We start from the raw sequence: 24,530 nt of genomic DNA on the forward strand, positions 1-24,530 counted from the left end.
TTGGAGTTAGCCTGCTAACTGTGACACTTGGTTATAATCAAACTGCTGGTGTTGCTAGGCCATAAACAGCCTGTCTGGACAAGCCAGCTGGTCTGCAATCACCCTTTAGGTATTGCTGCTTCTTTAAGGCCCTAATGATGTTGCCACCGACCTTGGAGAAACTAGTGTTGCTGGGCTGAGCTCAACATGCTCATGGCACTGCTGGGCCAGATCATCATAATGGTAATAGAAACAACAACAAAAGCAGGCTGAACCTACCAGCATTTAAAAAGGGAGGTAGAGAGAAAACAGGGAATTATAATCCAGTCAGCCTGATGTCGATAGTGGGAAAAATTCTAGAGTCCATTATAAAGGATTTAATAGCTGAGCACTTGGAAAACTGTGGCAGAATCGGACAGAGTCAGCATGGATTTACGAAAGGGAAATCATGCTTGACAAATCTACTGGAATTTTTCGAGAATGTAGCTAGTAGAGTTGATGAGGAGGAGCCAGTGGATGTGGTTTATTTGGACTTTCAGAAGGCTTTCGACAAAGTCCCACCCAGATTAGCGTGTAAAATTAAAGCACATGGGATTGGGGGTAGTATATTGAGATGGATAGAAAACTGGTTGGCTACCAGGGAACAAAGACTAGGAAAAAACAGGTCTTTTTCCAAATGGCAGGCAGTGACTAATGGGGTACCGCAGGGATCGGTGCTGGGACCCCAGCTATTCACAATATATATTAGGGAACTAAATGTAATATCTTCAAATTTGCAGATGACACAAAGCTGGGTGGGAGGGTGAGCTGTGAGGAGGATGCAGAGATGCTTCAGAGTAATTTGGACAAGCTGAGTGAGTGGGCAAATGCATGGCAAATGCAGTATAATATGGATAAATGTGAGGTTATCCACTTGCAAAAACACGAAGGCAGATTATTATCTGAATGGCTATAAATTGAGTGAGGGGAATGTGCAACAAAACCTAGCCAAACCATCCAGATCGACCAGGCATGGGGCACCATCCGTCAATGGAAGAAACAAATTAAGCCATGCCTACATCCCAGTGCAACCCCCAAACCACTGCCAAGAGCAAGAACCTGTAGAGACTACCACTCTCCCAACCAGACCGAGTTGTGGCAGGGATGCCAGGGCTCCTTACCACCTGAATTTCTGATGGCAAGGACTTGAGGGAGGGAGATGGGAAAATACAAACATTGTTAATGCATGCTGTTAATGTTAATGTTGTTACTGCTTATAATGAAACAGCATAGGGTTAGAATAGTTTATATTCGTAACATTAAAGTTGGTACACAAGACTTATAGTAACTGGAAGTAAACTAATGTCAGTCTGTATCCAGGGGATAAAGACTTGTGGGGAGGTGTAGTGGAAGCATCTGGTACCTAAAGGGTTAACATGAGACTGAGTACAGTACCACCCATACTGTGATGTAAGAAGGCACATGACCTAGAGCTAGGGCCAGTCTAGAGATGAGTAGCAATGTTTTTTTTATTCATTCATGGGATGTGGGCTTCGCTGGCTCGGCCAACATTTATTGCCCATCCATAATTGTCCTTGAGAAGGTGGTGGTGAGCTGCCTTCTTGAACCGCTACAGTCCATGTGATGTAGGTACACCCACAGTGCTGTTAGGAAGGGAGTTCCAGGATTTTGACCCAGCGACAGTGAAGGAACAGTGATATATTTCCAAGTCAGGATGGTGAGTGACTTGGAGGGGAACTTCCAGGTGGTGGTGTTCCCATGTATCTGCTGCCCTTGTCCTTCTAGATGGTAGTGGTCATGGGTTTGGAAGGTGCTGTTGAAGGAGCCTTGGTGAATTCTTGCAGTGCATCTTATAGATGATGCACATTGCTGCTACTGTGCGTCGGTGGTGGAGGGAGTAAATGTTTGTGGATGTGGTGGCAATCAAGCTGGTTGCTTTGTCCTGGATGGTGTCAAGCTTCTTGAGTGTTGTGGGAGCTGCACTCATCCAAGCAAGTGGGGAATATTCCATCACACTCCTTACTTGTGCCTTGTAGATGGTGGACGGGCTTTGGGGAGTCAGTGTGTGGGTTACTCATTGCACAATTTCTAGCTTCTGACCACAGTATTTATATAGATAGTCCAGTTCAGTTTCTGATCAATGGATGTTGTTAGTGAGGGATTCAGTAATGGTAATGCCATTGAACATCAAGGGGTGATGGTTGGATTCTCTCTTGTTGGAGTTGGTCATTGCCTGACACATGTGTGGCACGAATGTTACTTTCTACTTGTCAGCCCAAGCCTGGATATTGTCCAGCTCTTGCTGCATTTGGATATGGACTGCTTCAGTATCTGAGAAGTCGCGAATAGTGCTGAACATTGTACAATCATCAGCGAACATCCTCACTTCTGACCTTATGATGGAAGGAAGGTTATTTGATGAAGCAGCTGAAGATGGTTGGGCCTAGGACACTACCCTGAGGAACTTCTGCAGTGATGTCCTGGAGCTGAGATGACTGACCTCCAAAAACCACAACCACCTTCCTTTGTGCTAGATATGACTCCAACCAGTGGAGAGTTTTACCCTGATTCCCATTGACTCCCATTTTGCTAGGGCTCCTTGATGCCACACTCTGTCAAATGCTGCCTTGATGTTAAAGACAGTCACTCTCACCTCACCTTGGGAGTTCAACTCTTTTGTCCATATTTGAACCAAGGTTGTAATGAGGTCAGGATCTGAGTGACCCTGGCGGAACCCAAACTGGGCATCAGTGAGCAGGTTATTGCTAAGCAAGTGCCGCTTGATATCACTGTTGATGACCCCTTCCAATACTTTACTGATGATGGAGAGCAGACTGATGGGACCGGGTTGTGTTTGTCCTGCTTTTTGTGTACATGGCATACCTGGGCAATTTTCCATGTGGCCGGGTGAATGCCAGTGGTGAGGCTGTACTGGAACAGCTTGGCTAGGGGCATGGCAAGTTCTGGAGCACAAGTCTTCAGTACCATTGCCATAATATTGTCAGGGTCCATTGCCTTTGCAGTGTCCAGTGCCTTCAGCCATTTCTTGATATCACGTGGAGTGAATCGAATTGGCTGAAGACTAGTATCTGTGATGCTGGGGATCTCCGGAGGAGGCCGGGATGGATCATCCACTTGGCACTTCTGGCTGAAGATTGTAGCAAATGCTTCAGCCTTATCTTTTGCACCAAAGTGCTGGGCTCCTCCATCGTTGAGGATGGGGATATTTGTAGAGCCTCCTCCTCCACTGAGTTGTTTAATTGTCCACCACTATTCATGACTGGGTGTGGCAGGACTGCAGAGCTTAGATCTGATCCATTGGTTGTGGGCTTACTTAGCCTTGTCAATCACTTGCTGCTTACGCTGTTTGGCACGCAAGTAGCCCTTTGTTGTAGCTTCAGCAGGTTGACACCTCATTTTTAGGTATGCCTGGTGCTCCTCCTGGCATGCCTGCACTGTTCATTGAACCAGGGTTGATCCCCTGGCTTGGTGGTAATTGTAGAGTGGGGGATATGCCAGGCCATGAGGTTACAGGTTGTGTTCAAGTACAATTCTGCTGCTGCTGATGGCTCACAGCACCTCATGGATGCCCAGTCTTGAGTTGCTAGATCTGTTCGAAATCATTTAGCGCAGTGGTAGTACCACACAGCACGATGGAGGGCGGGACTTCGCCTCCACAAAACTGTGTGGTGGTCACCCCTACCGATACTGTAATGGACAGATGCATCTGTGGCAGGCAGGTTGGTGAGGATGAGGTCAAATATGTTTTTTTCCTCTTGTTGGTTCCTTCACCACCTGCTGCAGGCCTAGTCATTTAAGAATTGGCCAGTAGTGGTGCTACCAACCCACTCTTGGTGATGGACATTGAAGATATTGACGAAGCGGCATCATGGTGCACATGAATGTTCTCGTCGATGCCCTTACAAACATCAACAATGCAGAGAAACATGGAAAACGATGGGTTCTCATCCGACCATGCTCCAAAGTGATTGTGAAATTCCTGACTGCAATGATGAAGCATGGCTACATTGGGGAGTTTGAGATTATTGATGACCACAGGGGAGGGAAAATTGTTGCCAATCTTACAGGCAGACTGAACAAGTGCGGTGTCATTAGCCCCAGATTCGATGTTCAAGTAAAGGAGCTAGAAAGGTGGCAAAATGGTCTCCTGCCTTCCCGTCAGTTTGGGTACCTCATTCTAACGACCTCAGCTGGCATCATGGACCATGAAGAGGCCATGCAAAAACATACAGGAGGAAAAATCCTAGGATTATCTTTCTAAAACTTAATACCAGTCTGTAATTAAACATTGAAGTCCCCCACCCAGAGAACATCCTGTGCCCTTGCCACCCTCAGTGCTTCCTCCAAGTGGTGTTCAACATGGAGGAGCACTGATTCATCAGCTGAGGGAGGGCAGTACGTGGTAATCAAGCAGGAGGTTTCCTTGCCCATGTTTGGCCTGATGACATGAGAGTTCATGGGGTCCAGAATCGATGTTGAGGACTCCCAGGGTAACTCCCTACTGACTATATACTACTGTGCCACTGCCTCTGCTGGATCTGTCCTGCTGGTGGGACGGGCCATACCCAGGAATGGTGGTGCCTGGGACATTATCTGTAAGGAATGATTCCATGAGGATGACTATGTCAGGGTATTGCTCTCCCAGTTTTGGCCATCAGATGTTAGTAAGGAGGACTTTGCAGGGTCAACAAGGCTGAGGTTGCCGTTGTGTTTTCTGGTGCCTAGTCAATGCCAGTGGTCCGTCTGGTTTAATTCTTGTGACTTTGTAGCAGTTTGTTACAACTGAGTGGCTTGCTAGCTAAGCCATTTAAGACTGTGGGTTTGGAGTCATGTGCAGACCAGGTAAGGGCAGCAGATTTCCTTCCCTAAAGGGGCATTAGTGACCCAAATGGGCTTTTACAATCGACAATGGTTTATGGTTATCATCAGACTTTTAATTTCAGATTTTTATTGAATTCAAATTCCACCATCTGCTGTGGCAGGATTCAAACCTGGGTTCCCAGACCATTACCCTAGGTCTCTGGATTACTAGTCCAGCAACAATACCACTACGCCATCACCTCCCCCATGTACTGGGCCTAGTATGGAGTCCTTTCCATACCAACTATAAATATATTCATAGTTACGTATTGTTATTCTTCAGAAGAAGGATCATACAGACTCGAAACGTTAACTCTATTTCTCATTCTACAGATGCTGTCAGGCCTGTTGAGTTTTTCCAGCATTTTCTGTTCTCATTTCTTAACAAGTGAATAGTTGGTTTTATTGCTAAATTTCACTCAGGTAAAGATGCAGAAAGTATTAACACAAGGTTTAAAATGTACAAATACGTCCAACTACCCACCAATGCAAAAACAACACACAAACAATGCCCCTGCCCCACCCCCAGATCCCCAACAACCAAGCAGGCAAAAAGAAATAAAACTCTGCAGAGTATCAGATCTCAAAAGCTTGGCAAAGTAACAAGCCAGAGAAAAAAAATATTCACAGATTGTCCAGAGGCTTGTTTACAGCTGAAGGGTCCCTTTCCACGGTAAAGCAGTCGGACTGCAGTCATTGCTGGTTGGTTCAGAATTCTCCTTCAAGAATTCGGTTTGCAACAACGAGGTCTTCTGGTGGGTTTTACAAATCACAAATAGCTCAGCTTTGATGAGAGAGGTTTCAGAAGAAAGAAAGATGGGTTAAGGCTGTTGCCCCTGTGGCAGCCTCTCAGGCTATCCTAAATCCAATATATTTTCACCCAAGAGCTGGGTCATGTGATCTCTCTCTGAGAGTTCCATAGACTCTGTGTCTCCATAAAAGCAGCTTGTGTCCTTCACAAATGCAACATAGTAGCTGCTGTAAGCTAGTGTCTTTGCTTAGGAAAAGTGTTCTTTTCAAAATAAGTTCAATACATATGTATGTCCAGCTGATGACATTATAAAGTAATATATGTTCAACCGATGACATTATAAATTAATATTTTATATAACACATCTTTGTAACAACAGCTATGGTAGAGACTCTAATTTTCTTTCCATCACATGGCTGACCAGGAATCTCTCCTGCTCTTACCACCTGCCATTGCTGTACGTTGGAACGATTTACAAGTTGACACTCAACTTGTTTGGCCACATTATGAGCCATCAAGTCCTGCAGTGGGACTTGAACAGGAGCTTCTGGCTCAGAGGCAGGGATACTACCCACTGCACTACAAGACATCCTACTGTTGGTGTTACTGGGACTGTGATAAAGTTGCTCGTTTTGCTGGACTGGGTCATGTTAATGTTACTACTGGACCCGAGGATTGTGACGTCATCTGTGCATCAAGCATCCAAAAACCTTAATCAGGCTGCAAGCATTGTTGTTGAGTTGGGAGGTTGCTGTATGTATTGTTGAAGTGGGATTTGGTGGAGTTCTTTGAGCTGAGATCCATCTGCTGGCATTGGTATTGGGCTAAATCAGGGCAAGTCTAATGTTGTTAATGATAGTGTTGCTGTACCCAAAAGATCTGGCACAATAAACAATCAGCTATTGTTTATGGAGATCTACTTGCTGTTATTTTCTAGTTTTGTTGAGTCTGTGGGTGTCAACATTTGGTCTGGGAATTTGGCCATTTTGGCCCTTGAACCTGTCCTGCCCCTTCTTGGCTGATCTGCAGCCTAACTCCAAATACTGCCTTTGCTCCATATCCCTAAACATCTTTGCTTAACAAAAATTTATCAATCTTAAGATTTAAAATTAACAATTGATCTAGCATTAATTGCCATTTGTGGAAGAGAGTTCTGAACTTCTCCCACCCTTTGTGTGTAGAAGTGTTTCCTAATTTCACTCTGACAGGCCTGACTAATATTTAGACTATGCCCCCAGCCCTAGACTCCCCTATCAGTGGAAATAGTTTCTCCCCATTACCCTATCTGTTTCCATTAATATTTTGTAAACTTCAATAAAATCACTCCTTAATCTTCTAAATTCCAGGGAACACAACCCTGATTTGTTTAATCTCTCCTCGTTATTTCACCCTTGGAATATAGGTATCATTCTGGTAAGCTTATGCTGTACTCTTTCGAAGGCCAATATATCCCTCCTCAGGTGTGGTGCCCAAAACTGCTCACAATACTCCAGGTATGGCCTAACCGGAGATTTGTATAGCTGAACCATGACTTCTACCCCCTTGTATCCTAGTCCTCTAGATAAAGACCAACATTCCATTAGCCTTTTTAATTATTTTGGGGAACTGTCCATGACATATTAATGATCTATTTACATGGGCTCCTCTTAGCTCTTGTTGTGCTGCATATGAAACAAGTGAACTCTTATTATAAGCCAGCCAGTTTGGTGGGAATTGTGCAGGTGGCAAAAAATAGCAGCCAAGTGCTACCTGCTGCATTCCTGTGGGGATCATCATGGGCCCCAAATCAATAGGTTTGATTGAGGAAAGTTGAGCTTGATTTTATTCAAGCCTTTGTATTGATTTCCAAAGTAAATCTTTTAACACGATTCTATCACGATCACACTGCCATTGTATCTAAGCTATAATCAGCCTGCTGGAGTTGATGTTGCTTCATTCTTTTGCTAAACTAAGGAAAGGTTATTGCTATTGCTGGACTGGGATTAGGTTGCTGGTGTTTCTGTACTGTGTTCAGGCATGGTCAAACAGGTTGGTTTTAAAGGAAAAATGGAAGGTGGGATCTAGTGAGGGAATTCTAGAGACCTAAAGGGTGAAAGGCATGATCAAAGGCATGAAGAGAGGGTGAGATGCACAACAGGCAGCAGAGTTCTTAATGGCTTGTAGGGCAGAATGAGGTTACAGAGACAGAGAGGGCCCATGCCATGGAGAGATTTAAACACAAGAATGAGAATTGTAACTTTGCAGCTTGGGGGGAACCAGGTGCCAATGTAGGTCAGTGAGTTGGCGTGATGAGTGAACAGGACTTGGCGTGAGTTAGGGTAGGGGCAGCAAAGTTTTGGATGATCTCAAATAATTGAGGATGAAAGATGGGTAGACCAGTCTATTGTAAGGTTGTAATAGTCTGGTCTGGAGATAATAAAATATTGATAAGGGTTTCAACAGCACATAAGCAGAGATGTGAGATATTAAAGAGGCATGCAGTCATAGTAATGGAAAGGATATGGGTTCAGAAGCTCAGTTCAAGGTTAAATAGAATTATGAGTTTGAAAACAGCCTGGTTCAACTCGAGACAGTGGCTGGAGAAGGGAATAGAATCAGCGGTGAGGGCACGGAGTGTATGACAAAGCCTGAAGAAATTGCAGTGCATTCAGGATTAGATTTTAAACAAGCAAACATGGAAATTGAACCATGTCTTCAGATGATATCGCCATCGATAAAATGTACACGAGGAAGAGGAGGAAGACAGTGATAGATTCTAAGGGATTCCAGGTGTAATTAGAAAGTGGAGGAAGAGGAAGGAGAGAGGGGTGGTTGAGCAGAAAAGCAATTCCTCTAGCTACAGTTGGATGCCTAAGAATGGAACCAAGTAAAGGTGGTCCCACCAAACTAGATAAAAGGTGTTGGAGGTGGATGATGTGGTCGATCTTGTCAAAAAAGAGGTCAAGAACAATGAGAACAATGAAGAGAGATGGTGCATCATGGTCACAGACAATGAGGGTCTCAGTTTTGACTTGGATTAGGGCCATTTTGTGCTGTGGTTTGGGGTGAAACTTGATTGAAGAGATTCAAACTAGGAATTGTGAGCAAGAAGGGCACTGAGCTGATCGTAGGTTCATGGACTTGGAAGAGGAGATGAAGGTTGGAAATGCGGTGATAGTTTGAAAGGAGGAATCAAGGATAGGTTCTTTTTAAGCATGGAGTAATGAAGGCAGCCGTGAAAGGGAGAGGAAATCAATTGCAATATGGAAGAGAATTTGGGAGGTCAACAGTTTAGTGGGAATGGAGTCAAAGGAAGGTGTTGGATCCCAAACTTCAACAGAATGCAAGGGAAGACTGGAGAGAAGTGAAGGATGCCAGTTTAGGCTAAGATAGGGAGAGCCTTGAGGGAGGTTTGACTGGATAATGAAGAGTGAGGAGATGGGGCAGAAGCAACTGAAAAGGTAGTTACAGTCTTACTGACAAATGAATCTCTGAGTTCCTCAATTTTGTTGTTGGGAATGAGGGAGGGGATAGAGTTTTACAGAGATGATTGGTAGTAGAAAAAAGAAGCCAGAAATTATCTTTGTTCTCCAGTGTTGCCTTGTAACCTTCACTACAGCAAAATCCTTGTTATCTGCAAGGACACCTGACATTCAAGAAATAAGTATTCAGTCATGTCAGTAGGAGTGGAATGCATCAGGCAAGACAAAAAATGAAGGCATTAGACAGGATGCAGAAAAGATTCATAACAACCATTCCAGGGTTGAGGAACTTCATTTACATGGATAGATTGGAGGAGCCAAGACTGTTCTCCTTGGAGAAGAATAGATTAAGAGGAGATTTGATAGAGGTGTTCAAAGTGACGATGAGTTTGGATGGAGCAGATAGGTGGAAACTGTTCCTGTTGGCAGAAGGATTGAGAACCAGAGGAAACTGATTTAAGGTGATTAGCAAAAGAAGCAACAGTGACATGAGGAAAAACATTTTTACAGCAGCGGGTGATTAGGATCTGGAATGCACGGCCTGATAGTGTGGTGGAGGCAGATTCAATCAGGGCCTTCAAAAGAGAATTAAGTATTGCTGAAGAAAGAGACTTGTTGAAGCTTTGCATCTTACACTCATCAGGACACTCGCAAGAATGCCAATATAAGAAAACAACAATTTATACTGTATATGAAGATAGTGCTGATTGGTTGGCAAGTGGCATTGCCATGGAGAATGCACCAGTGATGGTGACTGACAGTTAACTGCCAAGCATTGTTTGAAATTTAAACCAGGCAGTTTGACCCTGATTGGTCAAGGCATTGCCCTGCGGAATGAGTCAGCGAATGACTGTCACTTATTTTGTTTAGCTGAAACAGGTGCAATGTATGTACATGTTCTTTCTGTCTGCAAAGAACAGAGCCCTGTATATTAACATACGTAGCTTCCAGTACACGCAAGATTGTCAGTTGGCTTGCAGTATGGCGCATTTGCGTATACTGGAAGCTACATATATTAATACACAGGGCCCTGTTCTTTGCAGACAGAAAGAACATGTACACACATTGCACCTGTTTCAGCTAAACAAAATAAGTGACAGCCATTCGCTGACTCATTCCTCAGGGCAATACCTTGACTAATCAGATTCAAGCTGCTTGGTTTAAGTTTCAAACAATGCTTGGCAGTTAACTGTTAGTCACCAGCACTGCATTCTCATGACAATGCCACTTGCCAACCAATCATCACTTTCTTCACATAACACTATAAATTGTTGTTTTCCAATTATATTGGTATTCTTGCAAGTGTCCTGATGAGTGCAAGACGAAAAACTTAGACATGTCTCTTTTTTCAGCAATACTCAAGTTCTGTTCTACCAAACAACTAAAAGATAATTGGATAATAACCTGAGGAGAAAATATTTTCAAGGTTATGGTTAAAAGGGATGTGGAACTAGGTGATTTGTTCTTTCAGAGGGCCAGCACAGACACAAGAGGCCAAATGACCTCCTTCTGTACTGCAACCATTCTATAATTCTATTTAGCACAGGCACGTGCAAGGTTAGTTCATCTTAATGTTGATTTAAATGCTCCCACTCAGGGAGTGTTCTGTGTGAGATACCCACTAAGCCAACTAAATCACTAATTTCAATGGAATGAATTTCAAGCGGGTTTTCTGAAATATGTGTCATATCCTACCAAATTACCACTCCTTTGAAGACTAAAATCTACCAATGTGCACAACAGACCACCTCTAGAACAAGCAGGAACAGCAGCTGTTTATTCTTTCATACATAAAGAGACAACAGCACTATTGTGTGGAAGAACCAAGAACAGCAGATGTCACTGCTATACATTCAATTTCATAGACTGAAGAAACACACACACATATACCAGACAGGCTGTTTTAAAAATATTTAGCGAAAGATCTTTTGATCATGACCACTGCAGATGGCAAAAGATGGCTAATTCTCCAATTAAACAGAAAGTCAGGGCGGTGAGCTTTCATTTCCTGATCAGCATTTCTATGAGCACCTAATAAGCGAATCAGTCCCCAGGAAGAAAGGTCAAATATGTTAAAGGCGCAGAGACGGAAGTCGTTTCTCATTAATTGCATTCCACCAATAATCACGTGGCAATTCTATGTTCCTTTGCATCCTTGTGCTTCGTTGTTTTTCTCTTTAGCAGTCTCCATTCTTCTCTATTTTCACGTCCTTATTATATTCCCTAAGGGCAAAGGAAAATAAAATGTTTTGTGTAAATTTGTCAGAATGGCAACAGAAGAATGACATTGCTGGGATTGCTTGCAATGACCATTGCTCCAGGTTTAATGCAATGACCCTGAAATTCAGCTTCAGCAGTCTTCCTGCATAAAGCTGGGACAACTCTTTTCAGAGCGCAGGAAGATTGGACAGAAGCTGTTTCTGCCCACCTACTTCCCCCAGTCTATCCTCCTGAATTTCTTTTGTGATTTCACCCTTCCACCTAGTGAGTTCCAATGTATTTAAAAATAAGATGTCTCCCATTTAAGATGGATCTCAGAGGATTGTGAGTCTGTGGAACTTTCTTTCCCAGAGAGTGCTAGAGGCAGGATCATTGATTATTTTTAAGGCAGAGGTAGATAGATTCTTGATTAACAAGGGGATAAGAGGGTACTGGGGGTAGGCAGGATAGTGGTGTTGAGGCCACAGTCAGATTAGCCATGATCTTATTGAATATTGGATCAGGCTCAAAGGGCTGACTGGCTTCATCCTACTCCTAATTCGTATGTTTGTATATGTTCGTATGTAGATGAAGATTAGTGGCATTGCAGCCCTGAAATTCTTGCGCTCACAATGGATTTGGTGGGTTGTAATTCTCATTCTAAGGAGTACAGTTGAAGCTAGGATCAACCAAGATAGACAAAAGTCATTGAGACCCTTGAGCCTGAAAGTTGTAAAGTTTGAGTAGAGGTGACCATAACTGGGGAGAACCTGTTTAGAGCATTGTTTTATTTTGTTACATTGAACAGAGATAGCCTTCTGGTCCCTTGCCAGAAAGAGAGACTTCTGGAAGATTTTAACCCCTCACCATCCAGTGATGGCCTTCCAGGAGTGGGTAGGCCATTGTCTATGTGCATACCCTTTGTCAGTCAATAAAGGGGAAAACTGGATTTTCACAGCAAGGATCCTTGAAGATCAGGACCAATTTACAATGTTGCAGGCTGCAATGTGAAAGCCCCTTCCTTGGATGTGACCAGCTTTATTATAGTTGATAGCATGATTAGTCCTGTACAGCGTGAGTGTTTTATGGGCTCCCACAATCCAAATGATGAGGTAGGATGAAGAGGGCATGCGCCAAAAGATGGATGTGAATGCAGCATTCAAAGCTGTGGTCTCCACTTGCCAGGAAAGCCTGGAGTAGGGTTTCAACTCTGCACCTTCTGACATGGAGGCAGGTGTGCTACTAAGTCCAGGTTGTAGTAAAATGTAGGAGTATGTGGACAGTCAAATGACTGATTTTCCTTTTGGTATATATCAGCATCAGGAACTGACAAGTCAATTACTGTGTTGCAGAAGTTCAGAATAAATCACCTTACACCTCCGCAATTGTGAAAAGTGTCTCTAATGCATTAGTTCCTATTTCTTCTCCTCCACCTCTCCCCCCACCCCCAACTCCACCATCTATAGCTGTAAAGTCCAGAGGGGCACAGGTAAAAAAAGGGAAAAATTATTGCAAGTTTAAAGAGATATAATTTATATAGCATGTTCCATGACTTAAGAACATCAATAAGCACTTTACAACCAATGAAGTACTTTTTTGGAGTGTATTTATTATTTTAACATGTGGTTTGGGACTTAAACCTTCTGACTCAGAGGCGAGGATCATATCACTGAACCATAGCTAACCCACCTTGGCACTAAGGACAAAGATAACCAAGCTCCTTTGGTGGAATACTAAAGGAGGCACTACTTTGAAATCGAGGGGGGATTTTATTACTCAAAAACTGGAGGGGTGGAAGCGGGTGAAAATTAAAAAATTCTGAACACTGATTCACCTCCAACCCACCGACTTCCAGGTTTTTATAGAGAAAGCATTAGGGGGCGGGCAACAAACCTGCTCCCAGGAGGCCGGTTGGCAAATTAAATATGTAAATGCAGCTGCCGGCCTCTGATTTAACCAGCTTTGCAGGTTTTACAGTGGGTAGCCAAATTTCTGAGGCCTTGGGAAATCCCTGGCAGCTGAAACGAGGCAAGGGCAGTTTCAGAGAGAGGGTATTTGTCTTCATGGCCAGGACGAACAGGAGATCTTCCCCACATCCCCATACAAAGGTTCCCAGACTATGCCCCCACCACCACCATGATCAGACCTACCAGGCCCTACAGCGTACCCTAGAGCACTCACTTAGAGCCAAATTTGCCATAGCACACAGGGAAGTCGGGACTTCAGATTTCCCATCTGAAACTCCGCCCCTCTGCCTGTGTAGTCTACCCCTATTGATATGAAAATCCTGGGATCCAGTCAGATTCAGACTATCGGTCATGCAACATGGAAGTAGCGAAATTAATTATCCTTCCCACTACCTTAACTTTGGCTCCACAGTTTAGGAGGGACATCAAGGCCTTGGAGGGGTTGAGAGGAGATTTGCTAGGATGGTACCAGGAATTGTTCTCCTCAAGAGTTGTAAAGGTTATGGGAAATTTAATAGAGTTCTTCAAAATTATGTAGGGTTTTAATAGAGTAGAAAGGGGGAAATTAAAGCTGGGGGCAGCTGCCACAAAGGTGCAATGGGGAAAGGTCTCTGTTTAAGACCTTTCTGCCATAGTCCACCGAGGAGCTGGGAATTGTATAGACCCCTCGGGCTGTATGACTCACAAGGAATGTATGCAGTGAATACTAAATGTATCATAATTGTACTGAAACACCTCAGAGTGCAACATGATCTATGTCGATAACTTGAATACCATTGCACTGTCTGACTACCTGTAATGACCATATTGAATTGTCTGTAATGTTCATTTGATTGTGTTGAAGCACCTTGTGATCCATGTGGAAAAGTTGAATATGATTGTACTTTTTGTGATGGCCATTTTGAAATGTTTTGTAATGTTCTTTCAGATATTTTATGAATAAAGTATATTTTTCCAAAGAAAAAGGGGGAAATTGTTTCCATTAGCAGGAGAGTCAGCAACCAGGGCACAGATGTTAGATATTTAAGAAAACAGCCAGGGAGGAAGATAAGAAATTCTCTTATGTAGCAAGTTATGATTTGGAATGCACTACCTAAATGGTTGATTGAAGCATATTCAACAGTAACTAAATACTTAAAATGGAAAAATTAGCAGGCCTGTGGGCAAAGAGCAGGGGAGTAAGACTAATCGGATTGTTCTTTGAAAGAACCGGCACACGCATGGTGGGCCAAATGGCCACCTTCAGTTCTGTCTGTGATTCTATGATTCCCAAGGAAGTACAGTCTCATTGCACAGTTCAATAAACCTTGAAGCAGCTCAACAGCACTCCCCAAACCTTGCGCCCTTCAACACCTTGAAGGACTAGGGCAACAGATGCATGGGAACACCATCACCTCCAAATTCCCCTCCAAGTGGCACACTATGAAGTCTTGAACATATGTCGCTGTTCCTTCATTGTTGCCAGATCAAAACCCTGGAACTCCATACCCCATACCACATGGACTTCAGCTATTCAAGAAGTCAGCTTTTTACCATCTTCTCAAGGGCAATAAATGATGGCTTTGCTATTAGCACCATATCCCAAAATTGTATTAAAAACAAATCTGGTTTCTTACCAATTGTGCAAGCATAACATACACTCATTAGGAAATGTTATGCCATTTGTTCCACAGATTGCGTCCCGTTCCCGTGAACATGCTAGTTTAGAGTACTGCACACAGTTAGGCTAAAACCAAAAAGAAAAGTAGAAGCATGTTCAGCAATACGTAAAACTCTGGGATAAAGATCACCCTCCAAAAACAATTTGAAAGTAGATAGGGTATTATATTAAATGAAGACCAGGAAAAGTGCTTTTTTAAAAATAAATGCTCAGGTCAGGCAACATCTGTGGAGAAACTGAAGTCAGTTATTCAACATTGCATCTTAAAATACATCATTAATGATATCTTGCATTTACAGATCACCTTTGATGTAGTAAATAGCCCCAGGATTCTTCACATGCAAGATTTGACACTGAGCCACAGAGATAAAAGGACCAGTGATCAAAGGTTTGGTGAGCAGATAGGTGTTAAGGAGCTTAAGGAGCATCAACTGCTACTGGGTTAAAATCCTGGAACTCCCTTCCGAACAGCACTGTACTTGCAGCACATGGCCTGCAGCGGTTCAGGAAGGCAGCTCACCACTACCTACTCAAGGGAAATTAGGGATGGGCAATAAATGCTGGCCCAGTCAGCGACACCCACACCCTATGAAGAAATAAAAGATAGGAGATTCAGCGTGGAATATGGTGACTAATGGTGGAGCAAAAGACGTGGGGGATGCACAAGAAGCCAGAATTGGAGGAGCAGAGAGTTCTTACAGGATTGTAGAACTGGAGGTGGTATTTTAGGAATAGGGAGGAGTGAGGTCATGGACGGATTTGAACCCAGGATGAGAATTTTCACATCTGCAGTATTCTGCTTTTCTATTAGTATTTAATTCACTGCCACTTCTCTTCCAGGAATGCCCACCTTGAAGAAGTTCTGCTCTGCTCTCTGATGGGATTTCCATTTGTCTCTTCTAATTTGATCACCTTCATGCTTTCTATTTCTCTTCTTGCGTTTGATTAGGTATCTACAAAAACCCACTTCCACAGCCACATCTCCTTCCTTAGCAACTGTCTCTAGCTCCAACTTATTCCACATGGATTCCAACTGAAATTCCACTCTTCTTGTTTAGGATCCACCTGTGATTACAGATATCTCTTGGAACATTCAGAATTCCTGAAATTGCTGTTCTTGATCCGTCCTGAAATCCAATCTTAATGCTATATGCCGCCACATACACACTCTCAATCTCTCCAGAAGCATCTCCTTACTCTATCTCAAAGCTGTCCTGGTCTGCAGTTTCATTTCATTCTTCACCTCATTTGGCGCTTTAACAAAAATTTTTTTTCTCTTCCTTTCAGGTGTGAAGGATCCTAAGCTTCACCAACTCACGGGTACCACCACCCCTCCAGATCCTTCCTTCCCTTCCTTTCCATTACCCCTCCAGATCCTTCCTTCCCTTCCCTTCCATTCCACCTGTTCTTTGAATTTCACTCCTTGCCTTGTATTCATGATATCTTCTGACCTTCCCCTCTATGATTCTGAACACTAAATCCTCAGCAAAGGCCCTCACCCCTTATGCCCCCACCCAAATGAATTTTGGCTTGGCATAACGCTGAGCTCGTCTTATATCACCTTCACGCTAACTTCTTTGGCCAAGAGTCTTTCCTCCACCTTACAGACCCTTTTACCTTCTCCAATATTCTCCCTCCACCTGGGCCCTTCCCTCTGACTTCTTACCCTCTCTAGGGGTTGAATCATCCCAGGTTTGCACAAAGTGCGGTAGCGGGTGGGAAAAAAGACGTTTTATCCGCCAGCCGCAATGGCAGGTTTACGCGCGGTGTCATCCCATCCCCAGCACATCCCACCTCATTAATAATGCATTCCTGGGAAGGCAGCCTCTGATTTGCCTGCCCCACTGTCACCTCAGGCCTTCAGTAATCCGGGTGCTATATTTAAAGGGCAACCTGCACAGAGTTACACTCTCTAAGGGATTGGAAGCTGCTGCAAAGTCATGGCTGCCAAAGGGAGGAAACATGCTGCCTCCAAATTAACGATGCCTCCCTCGGGTGCCTACTGGACACAGTGGAGGCCCACCGTGAAGTCCCCTCCTCCAATCTGGGCAAAGACCAACTAGCAAGGTGACAAATCCAGCAAGGGAGGCAGTGGCAGCAGCGGTCAGCGGCAATGCCCTGCAAAACAGGACAGCCACCCAATGCTGAAGGGGGATGAATGATCTGCTCTGTTCTGCCAGGTAAGTCACTTCTCTCATCACTCTCAACTTAAACACTCACAGACACATCACACATTCACAGGGATCTCACTCACTGCCAGTTGAAGGGACATCACCATTCACTCTCTCACACATACCTTCATCTGCCCTGTGGATCATGTCCTCATCCCATCCATGGCACCACTCACCACCCACACATGTCAGGCATCCTTCTCATCTGGCCTGGCAGGCGTCCGGTTTGCACACTGTCCAACTGTATTCATGCAGGACAGGCTGACATGCAACAAAGGGAGAGGTCTGTATGACTTCTTCTTCTGCGATAATGGACAGTTGTGAAATCAATCATGTAGCACCAATCTAGTAATGGTAGCCCTAAGGCTTATGCCAACAGATAGAGTGAAATAGGAAGCAATCATTCTTTTTTAATACTCCAGACAGTTTTTTCAAAGAATTAAAGGGCAAGAGTTTTAAATGCCTTGACTGCTTGTCAGCTCCCTTTGATGCTCATCTTGACACTTTAACAGTTGTTTTTGTCAGTTTCTCTTGACACCTGACCTTTCCCAAAGGGTACCTGTCCTTGCCATAGGTGTCCCGGGAGCATATCTAAAGGGGTATCTTATTTCTCCAAAAGAATATCCTGGCTATCCAAACGAACCCACAAAGTTTAGACCTGCTCCAGAAAGTAGCAGAGGCTGGACCATTGAATATATTCAAGGCTGAATTCGACAGATTTTTGACTGACAAGAGAGTCAAGAGTTATGGGGTGGGGGAGGCAAGCCCCAAGTGGAGGCAAGTGGAGTTGAGGTCATGATTAGATCAGACATGATTTTATTGAATGGCGGTGCAGGCTTGAGCGGCTGAAAGGCCAACTCCTGCTCCAGCTTCTTCTGTTCACTTCGCCTGAGGGGGAAGATAGGGCCTCAGTACTGCATTGATGTGTCAGTCTTGATTTTGTGCTTTGGAGTGGAGCCTTCAAACTTAGAGACAGGAGTGCTGCCAGTGAATCAGAGCCAACATTAGTGAGGCTGATCCCAAGTGTTAGAAAGAGCTGGAGGCACACTACAAGCTGAAGTCCCAAAAAGAGACATGTTCAAGGAAAGCTTTGGAATAACATGGACAAAGATAGATTTTTGTGAGGTAAAGGTATCAAGGCATTGGGAGCAAAGGCAGGTAAATGCAGATCAAATATGACCTGATTGAATGGCAGAACAGGCTTGAGGGGCTCAGTGGCATACTCTTGTTCCTATCCAAGATTCTGAACTGGACAGAGAAAGTAATCTCAGAAAAGGGCAGAACAACAGTTGGAGGTGTGAAGGGCAAGTATTTATTTACATAACACGAGTGATCAACATCTACCAATGAATGGCATTAAGAGTGGTTGAGGCCAGGGTGTTGGACTCATTTAAGGTCATAAGGAATGAAAGGCCACATTCATGGAGCCAGCTTGTGATCCTATACAGAAAAGAAACATTAAAACTTGCTTTTTTAGATGGTTCATTTCACTAAGCTATGATTATGATGTCTGATAGAATGATAACTGATAGCTTCCAAATGTTCCATTAAAATGTGAATCCACTTTTTGTGATTTGCATATCATACAATTCAAAAACAGCCCAATTAAACATTATATTACTCTTTCACCCACCAAGCTTCATACAAAAAAGTCTCTTTGGGTAGAAAATACTTAATTGCTCTTTAAGCCTGCTTTACTGAAAGAGGTCCAATTGTATAGCTTTAGAACTATTTAGATCATTAGCTTTAAGCTCTTGGGGCAATACTCACCCCACAGCATATCTCACCTCCTTCTAGTCATGAGGTTGCACTACTGCAAGTCCATGGTTTACTAGAATCTAGTCTTGTGTGGAAAAAGTAACAAATTCAACTTCCATATCCAACTAAACTTTCATTAAAATAGCAGTTTTTAAACAAGGGCCAAGGAACTCCTGGTTGTCCGCTGAGACCCTCCAGGGGTCCACAGTACATGGCCAGCTTTACAGGTGGGCGATGTGGTTGACTACCCAGGGTGCTTTAGTCAAGAGAAAATGAGTGAGTGAATGCCGTGCTCTGTTCCCCCCTTTCTCCTCCTGTGCTGATTCCGAACACTGTTTTCCCCTGTGATCCTGTTCTCCCCATTTGCCAGCTCTCTCCGCCTGTGCTTCCCCATTGGACCTGCTCTCACCTAGCTCCTCTGGTGCCCTTCCCGAGCACTGTTCTCCCCTGTGCTCCGCATGCTCTTACTCACCTCATGTGCCTGCTCTCTCTGTCCTGTCCATTCCCAGTGGACCTGCTCTCATACTGCTTCCCTAGTGCTCACCTCATGCTCTGCTTTGTTCCTGTACCTGCTGAGGATAGACTAACTTTTCAATAAGAAGCAGGCACACCCATTCACTGAACAGCTCTATAGAAATGCAAGTCTCACTTTTCATTAAGTTAATACTTGTTTTTGTAAAAACATAATTAAAACATTTTACATGCAGCACTTTCATATTATAAGTATTAAATAGTATTAAAATTTAGGTGATGTGGAGATGAGTGGCGATTAGTAATCCATTTGAAAAGGAGTCGTCAATCAAAAAAATTTGGGAACCACTGTACTTCAAAAAGAAAAATTGGTACTTACTGTTTTACCTGATCCCTCATACTTTGCATCAATTGGGTGAGCAGGCAATACTGGAAACAGAGAAATACGTTCATTAGGTCCCCAGAACCTCTGATAAAGTCAGCAAGTTTCCCACTCAAATCTAGAACATGCATTACTACATTTAGTGCAAGCTGCGTTAAACTAACAGATTGCATCTCCCACATCAGCGTTCCCAAATCCAATGACTAACGTGTCTAAACGGACTGACACAATTCCTTCTCTTGCATTTTTGAGACCAGGACCTTAAACAAGTTGCTCTGTTAACCATTAAATGACAATGACTGACCCTACCTCTCTAAATAAAAATATTTACAATATATTGCAGACCGAAAATCGATTTCTACCCTCAGTTACAGCTCCCACTCATTTTAACAGACTTTCCACCAGAAGCAGTACCTGTAGTGCAGATAATCAACATCACAAAAAACTTCATCCTCAGCACACTGATTGAAGCTCATTAACTGAACAAGAGTGGCGTTGCCTGGGGCTCCTTATACCTGTTCCTGGGAAGGCGGGATCTGAACCAGCAAATCACACAAAAGCAACAATTGCTTATAGGAATACATTGACAGGGCAAATATCAAGGACACATCCGCTCCAGCAAGCCAATCTGAAACCCAAGGGTTCTAATCTTTCACCACCACTATAAGCACAAGAGTGCAGTCCTTTATAAATAATGCAGTGAATTATTTTTGTGCCCCATACTTGAAATGATGCAACAGTTAACTATTGTGATGCTTTATTATGTTAAATGTGCTATAAAAATATAAGTAGTTGGTGTTGTGGTAATGGCTAACTGGACTAAAAAGAAAAGAAAGACTTGTATTTATATGGCAACTTTCACAACTCATAATGTTCCAATGTGCTTTACGGCCAATCATGTATTTTTGAATTGTAGTCACTCTTGTAATGTGGAAAGCAAAGCAGCCAATTTTCACTCAGTAAAATCTCACAACAGCAATGAAATAAGGAACAGATAATTTGTTTTGGTGATGTTGGTTGACAGATAAACTTTGGCCAGGACAGGGGAGAATTTCCCAGCTCTTCTTATCTCCAGCCTCACCTCATGTGCCTGCTCTCTCTGCCCTGTCCATTCCCAGCAGACCTGCTCTCATACTGCTTCCCTAGTGTTCCCCTCATGCTCTGCTTTGTTCCTGTACCTGCTGAGGATAGACTAACTTTGTAGTGAGAAGCAGGCAACCATTCACTGAACAGCTCTATAGAAATGCAAGTCTTACTTTTTATTAAGTTAATACTTGTTTTCGTAAAAGCATAATTAAAACATTTTACATGCAGCACTTTCATATTATACGTATTATATAGTATTAAAATTTAGGTGGTGTGGAGATGAGTCGTGATTACTAATCCATTTGAAAAGGAGTCAGGCAGGGCATCAGTTTAATAACTCATCCACCTCGGATAGTGCAGCACTCCCACAATACTGCACTGAAGTGTCAGCCTGGGTCATTTGCTTCAAGATTAGGACTTGAACCCACAACCTTTGGGTTTACAGTTAAGGGTACCACCAACTAAGCCTAATTGGCTGCTTTGCTGGTGCTAATTATCACCGAAGTTACTTGTTGTGATATATTTCCTAGTCTGTACTTCTGCTTCGGTCTTAAAATGCAGTCTTTCTTAAACCTATGTAACCTCACTATCTTAAACACAACTTTTGAAGGTCAAAACAAAAACAAAAATACCTGGAAAAACTCAGCAGGTCTGGCAGCATCTGCGGAGAGGAACACAGTTAACGTTTCGAGTCCGAATGACTCTTCAACAGAACTAAGTAAAAATGGAAGAGAGGTGAAATATAAGCTGGTTTAAGGGGAGGGTGGGACAAGTTGAAGGTCAGTTGGGCCCCTGCAAAACTCTCTCAAAAAAACTTTCTGCAACATTTTAAGACCTCCTGAACCTTCCAAAAATCTAATTTGGCAAAATCTGACATAAAATACCTTTCACTTGTTACAAAGGAAATCCAAATCTAGTGACTTCAGCAATAACAGCCAGCCAAAGTAGCAAATTCAAATGCTTGGATCCAAGGTATCATTCAAATAAATGGGCTTGTGAGGAATGATAGTAGTCAGTCAGATCCTAATTAGATTGCAAGAAGTTGCTACTGAAATTTAATGGAAAGTCGGGTAGAGTATATAACAGGACACATTACAGCCTTAATGACGTTGAAAATTTCACCCAGAGAGTGCTGCTCAAATCATAGTAATAAATTCCAGGAGGCTGTTGCATACTTGAACTCTAACCATATACTTCAACCGCATTAAGAAATTCTGTGAAGGATTAACATTGAACCCTGACATAGCAAAGGCATAGGGCAAGATTTTCCCTTCGTTGGGTGGGCGTGGTGGGCAGGCATGGTAGGTGGGCCCAGGGGCGGCTGTAAAACGGTCTGCCACCCGCGACCGGGCCCTGACCGCGATTTCACGCTGGCTGACCAATTAACGGTGTGCTAAAAGCCTCAGCGCTGCCAGGGTGGAGGCAGGAGGAGCGCGAGCGCTGAAGTTTGCACATGCACAGGGGTGCGCTCACTGAAAGCTCCCTGAAGGCACAGAGCTGCCCCAGGGAGCTGAAGATTTTTAAAATGAAAAATGAAGATGTCACAAATAATATAGACATGTCCCCACATGTGACTCAGTCCCATGAAGAGGGACATGTTAAAAATGAGTTTTAAAAAATGTAATTTTTTTTTATTCATTGTTCATCCCACCCATGGATGAGGCTTCGCAAAAATGCAAAGGCCGCCTGGCCTATACGCCCGCCCACCAACCATAAGGTTGGACGGGAGGTGAAAAATTCTGCTTAATAAACTGCTTAAGGGCCTTGGCATGCCTCTTAATTGTCGGCGGGCGCGCTGCTGACTCTCGCGCGCACCTGCTGACCAAAATATCGCACAAGCACATGATGACATCGGGACGCTTGCCCGACGTCATCGCGCACTATTTCACACTCAGGCATGTCGGGCGCGGTTCTGCATGCCCAGCCGAAAATCCTGGCCATAAAGACCTCTCAGACATACCAACCGATAGCTGGCACCACTGCTGGTGTAAAATGGTCCCATCAAACAGATGGGTCCATCGTAAAACTAATGATTCTGCAAAGACAACCTTAATTGAATGTGTAAGCTCTCTGAACAGAATAGAACAGAATAGGAAAGATGGTTTATGATTTTAGCCATTTGTGTTAATTATCAATGTTAAGAAATAAAAATATGTAAACAATAAGAAGCAGGAATGGTGTTTGCTGAAGTCACTAGATTTGGATTTCCTTTGTAACAAGTGAAAGGTATTTTATGTCAGATTTTGCCAAATTAGATTTTTGGAAGGTTCAGGAGGTCTTAAAATGTTGCAGAAAGTTTTTTTGGGAGAGTTTTGCAGGGGCCCAACTGACCTTCAACTTGTCCCACCCCCTCCTTAAACCAGCTTATTAACTACTGCTGTAAATCGAAGGTCTAACTAAAATCACTGATAATGCTGGACTGTACAGTTGAAAGTGAAAAAAATGCGGGGCATATCAAAACCAGCCTGTCCTATATAATCATAGTGCAATCAAGTATCATGATCACTGGTCCCTAACCTACCTGATTCAAATGGACACATTGGTCCTTTCATTATTTTAAAGAAGTCAATGAAACCTACCCACAGTCTACTCTAGAGCTTCCCAAACTATTTTCCAATTTTAAGACTTGAAAATTAATGAGATCCAAGATGTCATGAAAAAGAAAACAGCAATTAAGAAGCATACCAAAATTCAGCATTTAATTCTTAAAGTTTAAATATTATAGATCCATATATCGTAATATACCATATAAATGTGAAAATCTGTGTTTTTAAAGCACTTTGTAAAACTGTTAATATTTTTTGTACTCATTTTGGTTTCAGCCAAGCTCTCCCTACTCTGCAGTAACAGAAGGCTCAGTGAAGTCCCTCGCACACCCCCCACTCCCCTCACACACAGAACAGTCCTTCTCCGCATCCCCCACCCATACACACAATGATCAACCCCTTTCCTCTCCCTCCTCACCTTCACCCCCATACACACACAATAATCAGCCCCTCTCCTCTCCCCTCTACCCCCCTCCACACAATAATCAGCCCCTCTCCTCTCCCCTCCACCCCCCCACACACTATAATCAGCCCCTCTCCTCTCCCCTCTACCCCCCCACACACAATAATCAGCCCCTTTTCCATCATCATCCTCCACTTCCTCCGCCATTCCCACTTTTTGGTCTAGTTGCTAGTGCCTGCGAAGCAGGGTCGTGAGCACAGGATAAGCAGCCAGTGCAACAGGCAGACAGGAGCAGAAACGTGGTAAAGTTTGAACTGCCACTCACCTTCCCGGCTCAGCCACACAACCTCCCAATTCTTCCTCCACTCCAGACACATCAGTCACTCAGTCACTGAATTATGTTTGCCTGCTTCTGCTTGCACCAATTTGGCGCACAAACATCACAGGCCTGATGGGGCTTGCCCCTAAAAGTATATTTGAGGTTAAAGAGAGCTGTTCCTTGCGGTTTGGCAGCATCAATCCATTGAGTCTAGGGCTGTCCCACCAGTCTCTTCTTCACAGTCACTGTTGCTGCCTTGGAGGAGGGGGAGCTCCTGACACCAAATACTATCTTTGCGACCCTATCAGGGGTCATGACCCACAGTTTGGAAACCCCTGGTCTACACCTTTCTAAAGAAAAAAGAGCCCAATTTCTTAGTCTACAGTGGTAACTAAGAGCCTTTAAGATAGATATCAGTCTAGTGATAAACTGCAGAACCTTTTCCACAGATTCTGTGTCACCCACCATGGTTGTTGTAAGATTTTGTGGGTCTATG

At 43.5% G+C, this 24,530-nt stretch overlaps 1 protein-coding gene and 1 pseudogene across 1 annotated transcript; one reads left to right on the forward strand and one right to left on the reverse strand.

Moving 5' to 3' along the window:
• The first annotated feature begins 3,868 nt into the window (after positions 1 to 3,868).
• On the forward strand, positions 3,869 to 4,261 carry LOC144690637 (small ribosomal subunit protein uS8 pseudogene; annotated as a pseudogene).
• A 6,572-nt stretch (positions 4,262 to 10,833) lies between these two features.
• LOC144690642 (trypsin inhibitor ClTI-1-like) lies at positions 10,834 to 24,117 on the reverse strand. Its single transcript, XM_078558359.1, has 4 exons — positions 24,041 to 24,117; positions 19,678 to 19,727; positions 14,855 to 14,964; positions 10,834 to 11,295 (listed from the first exon to the last, which is right to left on the reverse strand). Exons 1-4 carry the CDS (start codon positions 24,090 to 24,092, stop codon positions 11,250 to 11,252), a joined length of 258 nt encoding a protein of 85 aa, XP_078414485.1. The 5' UTR covers positions 24,093 to 24,117; the 3' UTR covers positions 10,834 to 11,249.
• Between the last annotated feature and the right edge of the window lie 413 nt (positions 24,118 to 24,530).

Source organism: Cetorhinus maximus, chromosome 2, assembly GCF_964194155.1.
Source record: "Cetorhinus maximus chromosome 2, sCetMax3.hap1.1, whole genome shotgun sequence".
Taxonomy (NCBI): domain Eukaryota; kingdom Metazoa; phylum Chordata; class Chondrichthyes; order Lamniformes; family Cetorhinidae; genus Cetorhinus; species Cetorhinus maximus.

What these genes read in the sequence shown, in the direction of transcription:
- LOC144690642 (XM_078558359.1), bottom strand. Translation starts at nt 24,092, where the DNA reads ATGTGTCTGGAGTGGAGGAAGAATTGGGAGGTTGTGTGGCTGAGCCGG. An exon ending in TGTGTGGCTGAGCCGGGAAG is followed by an intron (nt 19,728 to 24,040) that starts GTGAGTGGCAGT and finishes CTCTGTTTCCAG; the next exon opens with TATTGCCTGCTCACCCAATT. An exon ending in ATGTTATGCTTGCACAATTG is followed by an intron (nt 11,296 to 14,854) that starts GTAAGAAACCAG and finishes CTTTGCCCTTAG; the next exon opens with GGAATATAATAAGGACGTGA.